Genomic DNA, 7,500 nt, shown 5'->3' on the forward strand with positions numbered 1-7,500 from the left:
CGTCCGCCTAGGAAGCGAGAGAATAAATTCTGAGCGCGCTGGTTCCAATCACGGCTCAGCCGCCGATATTTTCTCCCCCTCCACTAGAACTTTGAGTGGTGGTCTGGACGCTAGAAATTCGAATGAGACGATAAACCGAGGTCCCGTGTGCAGCATGCACTTAGCGCACGTAAAAGAACCCACGGCAACAAAAGGGTTGTTCCTGGCAAAATTCTGTAGAAAAGTCCACTTCAATAGGAAAAAACCAAATAAAACTGCACGCAGGAAAAAAAAAATTGGGTGGCATTGTAGTGTAGCGAAGCACTCTCCCTGGGGAGAGAGCAGCCCGAATTTCACACAGAGAAATCTGTTGCGATAAAAAAAAAGAAGAGAAATACAAATACAAATGGAGAAACAAGAAAACAAACCACAGGAAACAAAGAAGTACAACAAAAACAACACAAGAAAGAGGAGGAGGAAGAGGAGGAAGAGGAGAAGGAAGAGGAGGAGAAGACAAAAAAGAGAGGAAGGGCAAGGCGGATAGGAGTAGGCGGAGGAGGAGAAACAGAAGAGAAACAGGAGGGGGCGAATACGTAGAAAGGGGGAAAAAAAGAACACCCTGGGGCACACACACACAGTGAACTTTTCCAGAGCAGTCGAGCACACAAAACAACACACACTCTTATCAGTCAATACTCCTCTCCCTCTCTCTCTCTCTGTCTCTGTCTCTGTCTCTCTGTGTGCCTGTCCTCAAACATCTTCTCATGAGGATGAAAAAAACTGAACGGCAAATTATTCTGGGACACAACGAATCATTACAATATTGTTACTCTAAAAAAAATAATATGTTGGCGAGTTTAGTCTTGCGGTTTTGTATTCTTTGTTTCCACACATAACAACCCCTTTCCTTAATCTAAAAAAAAAAAAATATTCACAACTGAAATATTTAGCGTTGCATTAAAGAAACTCGTTAAAGGAATCTTGATTTGTTTCCTTCTTCTCTGTGGTATGATAAAGCTCATTAATTACACACACACAAAAAAGACGTGATTTACAAAAAAAAAAAAAAAAAAAAAAAAAAAAAAAAAAAAAGCCCAAGGTAAGAATCTTCAAACTATCCAATTATCTACAGGGTTTGTTTTTTTTCCTGATATTTCTTTCGTATTCAATGGCTCCAAACCATTAACAGCGAAAAGCTAACACACATCAATGTAAAGAAAAAAACAAAGACAATTCTGATTCGGTGGTAGGCACAGCCTGAAAACCTTTCATGTCGAGCCAAGAAACACACACACACATAATTATACACAGAAAGACTTACACATAATACACAAGCACGCAAAGAGTCACAAATACATTATACACATGCACACACACACACAAACACGCACACACACACACACACACGCACGCACGCACACACTACATACTACACACACACAAACACCCACGTAAAAGCACGCACGCACGCACACACACACACACACACGCACACACACACACACACGCACACACGCTCACACACACACACACAAATTTATAGTCCTACACACACACACACACACCTCTTTCTGTACACACACACACACACACACACATATATATATATATATGTGTGTGTGTGTGTGTGTATGTGTGTGTGTGGGGCTGTAGGACTATAAATTTGTGTGTGTGTGTGTGTATGTGTGAGCGTGTGTATATATATATATATATATATATATGTGTGTGTGTGTGTGTGTGTGTGTGTGTGTGTGTGTGTTACCGATGACCTGAATGTCCCAATACAAACAAAAAAGTTCCATTTATTTTCCTTTCAAATAAGACTTCATTGCAATTATACTATATTACTTTTTTCCCCCTCATGTTTCCATACTTTGCCCACTCTGTCTAACCCCAACCCCCGAAATATCGACGAGAGAGAGAGAGAGAGGCGGGGGCGGGGGTTCGGAGGGTGGGTGGAGGAAGGGGGAAGGCAGGTATCACTATTTTGGCCCTTGTCAAGAGGCCGGAAATTCACTTCCCTCACACAACTATTTCGGGGCATTCACTGTCTCGCCCAAGAAGAAGGCGGAGTCGAAATCCATAACGGGAAGACTATGGAATCAAAAACAACCCAGAATAAACGAGAAGGGGGTAAATCGGTATATGCTTCAAACACCAGGATCGAACGATCTTAAAAAAAAGAAAAAAAAGGGAATGGGATGAAGTTTGGGGGCAGTTGGAGGGGCTGGAATGGGGGGGTAGGGGTGGGGGTGGGAGCAAAGGGTGGATTTGCGGTGGTGGAGGTGGTGGTGGTGGTGGTGGTGGTGCTGATGATGAAGAAAGTATGTGTTGGGGTAGGGTGGGGGTGTAGAGTGGGGGTGGGAACGGGACGGAATGGTGGAGAAAAACGGGTGGATTCGTGAAGGTAATGGTGGTGGTGGTGGTGGTGGTGGAAATGATGAAGAACGTATGTGTATATATATATTTTTTTTTACTGTGCTTTCATATCTGTGAAACTGCATGTTTGGTGCATAATCTGTTATGCATAATTATGTGGGTGTATGTGTGAATGTGTGTCAGTCTCCATGTTTTACATTTATTTGTTTATTTATCATCGTTGTTGTCTTATTTATTTATTTATTATTATTATTATTATTACTTTTTTATATTATAATTATTATCTATTTATTTACGTACGCTTATAGTTGACTTCACCAACTTTTTGCGCATTATACATGTTATTAGTAGTGGTAGTAGTAATTTTAAAAAAATGTATTCATCTATTATTTATTCACCCCCCACTCCCCCCCCCCTTTTTTTTTCTCTCAAGGCCTGACTAAGCGCGTTAGGTTACGCTGCTGGTCAGGCATCTGCTTGGCAGATGTGGTGTAGCGTAATATGGATTTGTCCGAACGCAGTGACGCCTCCTTGAGCTACTGAAACTGAAAAACTGGAATGGGGAGCGGGATTGTAGGGAGGGTGGGGGGTGGGTAAAAGGGGGGGGGGGTAAGGGGTGGTGTGGAGGGGTGAGGTGGTGAAGGTAAAGGGGGGTGGGGGTGTGGGGGGGGGGGGGTGAAACTGACAGCGCTACAGGCTTTCCTGTACCAGGGGGAAAAGGCTTGGCAGGTTTTAGTTATCAATATTATCTATGATTATGTTTACTTCCTTTTTTTGCGGGGGTTGGACTAGGAGTGGTACTGGAGCTTGGAGCTGTCTTCGTCAGTGGCATTGTTTTTGTCACGTTCTGGACTGGAGGATTTACATCGAGTTGGATTGGTGTTTCCTTGTTGTTTTCAAGATTTTGCGCCTTTTAAATATTATTATTATTATTAGTATTATTATTTTTTATGCATTTATCTATCATTAGAAAAAATTAATTTATTCTTTAATAGATTTTTATTTTATTTTTAATTTTTAGTTATTTAATTTAATTCATTTATTTATTTTCATTATTTAAAAAATGTTATTTTTTAATTTTATGTATTTTATTTTATTTTACTATTATTTGTTTATTTATTTATTTATTTTATCTTATTATTTTTCTCTAGGCCTGACTAAGCGCGTTGGGTCACGCTGCTGGTCAGGCATCTGTTTGGCAGATGTGGTGTAGCGTATACGGATTTGAACGAACGCAGTGACGCCTCCCTGAGGTATTGATACTGATACTGATACTGTTGTTTTATTTTCGAGTCGAAAATCCGCCGAGGCAACCGTGTGTTTGTTTTGTGTTATCCTGTTATGTTCTGTGTAGCAAACTCAGGATTAAAAAGGCTATGACTGCCTCGAATAAAAAGCTCCTTTGTGCTTTGCACATTAAAAAAAAAAAATCGTCTGTCATTGCTGCTATGTGCACATGTATGTCAAATGATCGGTATAAGATCAAGCCCGAAGCTTCCGTTTTGAGGAAGTGTCTGGGTTTGTTCTAATGTACTCCCACCCCGCCCCCCATCACCCCCCAGCAATAAAGAGTGGTAAATGTCTACATTTAAAACGTACACAACTTCATCAAGTCAATGCTGCTTATGCTACCGATTCAGCTAGCACCACAGGTAAATAAAAGGCACACTGGCACAAACCCCACACACCGGATCTTCCTTTCATTTACTTGTGTGCTAGCTGAATGAGTAGCGTAAGCAGCACTGACTTAGAAGACGTGTAACCTTGTAAACACAGAGAGAGAGAGAGTTACCACTCCTTTGCGTTGCAAACAGCCATACGTATAAGCCATGACACACACACACACTCTTGCGGAGGAATGTGGCAGAATGATCAAGACGCTCAGCTGCCAATATAGAGAGTCCTTGAGGGTGTGGGTTCGAATCCCGCTCTCGCCCTTTCTCCCAAGTTTGACTGGAAAAATTAATCAAACTGAGCGTCTGGTCTCTCGGGTGAGACGATAAACCTAGGTCCCGTGTGCAGCACGCATTTGGCGCACTGAAAAAAAAAGAACCCATGGCAACGAGAGTGATGTCCTCTGGCAAAGTTCTCTAGAAGAAATCCACTCTGATAGGTACACAGACGGGCGCAATAGCCGAGTGGTTAAAGCGTTGGACTGTCAATCTGAGGGTTCCGGGTTCGAATCACGGTGACGGCGCCTGGTGGGTGAAGGGTGGAGATTTTTTTACGATCTCCCAGGTCAAACATATGTGCAGACCTGCTAGTGCCTGAACCCCCTTCGTGTGTATATGCAAGCAGAAGATCAAATACGCACGTTAAAGATCCTGTAATCCATGTCAGCGTTCGGTGGGTTATGGAAACAAGAACATACCCAGCATGCACACCCCCGAAAACGGAGTATGGCTGCCTACATGGCGGGGTAAAAACGGTCATACACGTAAAAGCCCACTCGTGTCCATACGAGTGAAAGTGGGAGTTGCAGCCCACGAACGAAGAAGAAAAAGAAGAAGAAGAAGAAGAAGAAGAAGGTACACAAATTTATAAGCATGCATTCAAGACCTCACTAAGCCCGCTGGGTTACGCTGCTGGTCAGGCATCTGCCAAGCAGATGTGGTGTGGCGTACATGGATCTGTCCGAACGCAGTGACACCTCCTTGAGAAATTAAAAGTGAAACTGAAAAAAAAACCTCACACGGTGCAAGACGGGAGACAGACAGACAGACAGACAGACAGACAGACAGACAGTCACAAGGCATTACTCAAGGCATTACTTGTCATAACTCAAATAGTGCTGTTGTCCCAGGCCCATGGCAATGTGAGTGTGTGTGATGGGTGAGTAGAGAGAATGGGGGTGGGTAGATGGAGGATGGTGGTGTGGTTCGAAAGGGAGAATGACCCGATTAATTTTTTAATTTTTTAATTTTTTTTTAATCCCTTTTACCTTTTCTATCCAAAACTTTATTTTACAATTTTTACAAAATCTATGACATGCAGATTACAATTATGTTCCTTTTTACATGTATGTATTTTCAGTGAACACTGCTGTTATCTCAGCCGTTTAATCATGTGTGTGTGTGTGTGTGTGTGTGTGTGTGTGTGTGTGTGTGTGTGTGTGTGTGTGTGTGTGTGTGTGAGTGTTGGAGTGTAACAGTTGTAGTATTTAGAGTATGGTACTTTGTGAGATTTATGCATTATGTTTTTATAATATTAATGATTCTGTTTTTATATGCTTTCTTGTTTCACTTTAGGTACTGGATTGTAAAGCGCTTAGAGCTTGCTTATGCGTGTATTATAGCGCTATATTTAAAAAAAAAAAAATTACTCACTGTGGCTCCGAGGTCCCGGGATGGGCTCCGGGCAGGGAGGCTGCGTGGCGAGGACCCCCCGTCTTGGGCGACAGGTCGTAGTCGCTCTCGGAGCGGTAGAGGAAGGACTCGCGGCGCTGCGGCAGGTGCTGCAGCACCAGGCCCGACGACGGGCTGCCCCCCTCCAGAGGAGTCCTGCCCGGCCCCGCTCCATTCTCCACGTCAAAACTGTAGGGAAGGACAGGAGACAGGACCAGTTAAAAATCGGGTTGATCGCTGTAGGGAAGTTTTAAAAACAACATCGTTGTTGCACACACACACATGCGAGTGCACATACACACAGACACACACACACACACAATGAGAGAGTGAAAGGAAGAGAGGGTGGTCGTGGGGCAGAGGTTGGACGATGGTCTAGGAAAGAATGGAGGAAGCGCATGGGAAGGTGCGCGCGCGCGCGCTCGCGCGCGCACACACACACACACACACACACACACACGCACAAGCACGCACACTTATAATACACACGCACACACGCAAACACACATAAAATACATCACACACACACTACACACACACACACGAATAGACGCAAATGCTCATACACACACACACACACACACACACACACAGAGACAGACAGACAGACACACAGACACACAGAGACAGACAGAGACAGAAACAGGGACAGAAACAGAGCGATTCTCCCCAGGAGGACGGTCCGTCCATCCACACAAGGGGGAAGGTAAAAGGAAGCTGTCACTGTCAGACCACCACCAAGCCACCCACCAGAGAAGACCCCGCCCTGCCTTACCGCGCTCACCGAGTGTCGACAGACAATTAGACCTGACCCTTCCCAGTCTGCGTAAATGACGGAGGCCGTCGACTATATATATGCCTCCTCCTCCATCCCTCCTCGCTCTCCAAACAACCCCTCCCCTCTCCCTCTCTCCCCCCGGGCCCCTGTCTCGTCGGCCCCCCAACCCCCCCCCCCCCTTACTGACGACGATTAGCGTTCAGTCGTGGGGGCCAGACAGACAGTGCAAGATCTTCTGCCTGAGTGGAGACCCACTTGGTTAATTAATTACTGGAAGTGCATGGACAGACAGACACACAGACCCCCCCTCCACACACACACACACACGTACACATATACACACAGAGACAGACAGGGAAACAGAGGAAGACAGAGAGAGAGAGAGAGAGACAGAGAGAGAGAGAAAGAGAGAGAGAGATTGTGAGAAAGAGACAGAGGAAGTGACAGAGAGGAAGAGAGAGAAAGAGAGAGAGAAATCGAAAGGAATAGGCACTTATCGGCCTGTTCTCATCCTACCCTCGTAAAGAAAACGTATAAACTAATTTAGGAAATACAAGAAGACTGAAAAAAAAGTAGGGAACAAAATACATACACATCGCATGGCAACAAACAACAAGAACAAATATATGGCATAGAAAATACACAATTCCCCACAAAATAACATAGTATGCATATGCGTGAAGGAGAGAAGGAAGGAAGAGATACGAAGGAGAGAGAGGAAAACTGTTGAGAGAGAGAGAGAGAACAAGAACAAGAACAAAACTTTAATCTCCAGGCCTCCGGCCCCTAGAAAGAGGTCAAAAGTACACAATATGGTGATCACTCAACCACAACAAAATGTAAAATACGTACAAACTTAACCTGTAGAACAAAAGTGCTTCTCGTGCATTGTAAATTAATTCTAACTTTCATCATTGTTGTCACAGAATTCCTGTCGTATCTTCAGGGCATTAAATATATAAACGCATAGTTTACGAATACTGTAAACAGAACCATTCTTCATCAAGTGAACATACGATT

The 7,500-nt window shown here is 43.9% G+C and overlaps 1 protein-coding gene across 6 annotated transcripts in view; it reads right to left on the bottom strand.

Annotated features, from left to right (window-relative positions):
• LOC143279679 (3',5'-cyclic-AMP phosphodiesterase 4C-like) overlaps window positions 1–7,500 on the bottom strand; it is a 757,240-nt gene that overhangs the window by 293,219 nt on the left and 456,521 nt on the right. For all 6 annotated transcript variants that reach the window (XM_076583764.1, XM_076583765.1, XM_076583761.1 and 3 more), the window contains one exon: window positions 5,685–5,891. In XM_076583764.1, coding sequence (XP_076439879.1) covers window positions 5,685–5,891 — 207 coding nt within the window. The remainder of the gene's footprint in view (window positions 1–5,684; window positions 5,892–7,500) is intronic.

This window comes from Babylonia areolata, chromosome 3, assembly GCF_041734735.1.
Source record: "Babylonia areolata isolate BAREFJ2019XMU chromosome 3, ASM4173473v1, whole genome shotgun sequence".
Taxonomy (NCBI): domain Eukaryota; kingdom Metazoa; phylum Mollusca; class Gastropoda; order Neogastropoda; family Buccinidae; genus Babylonia; species Babylonia areolata.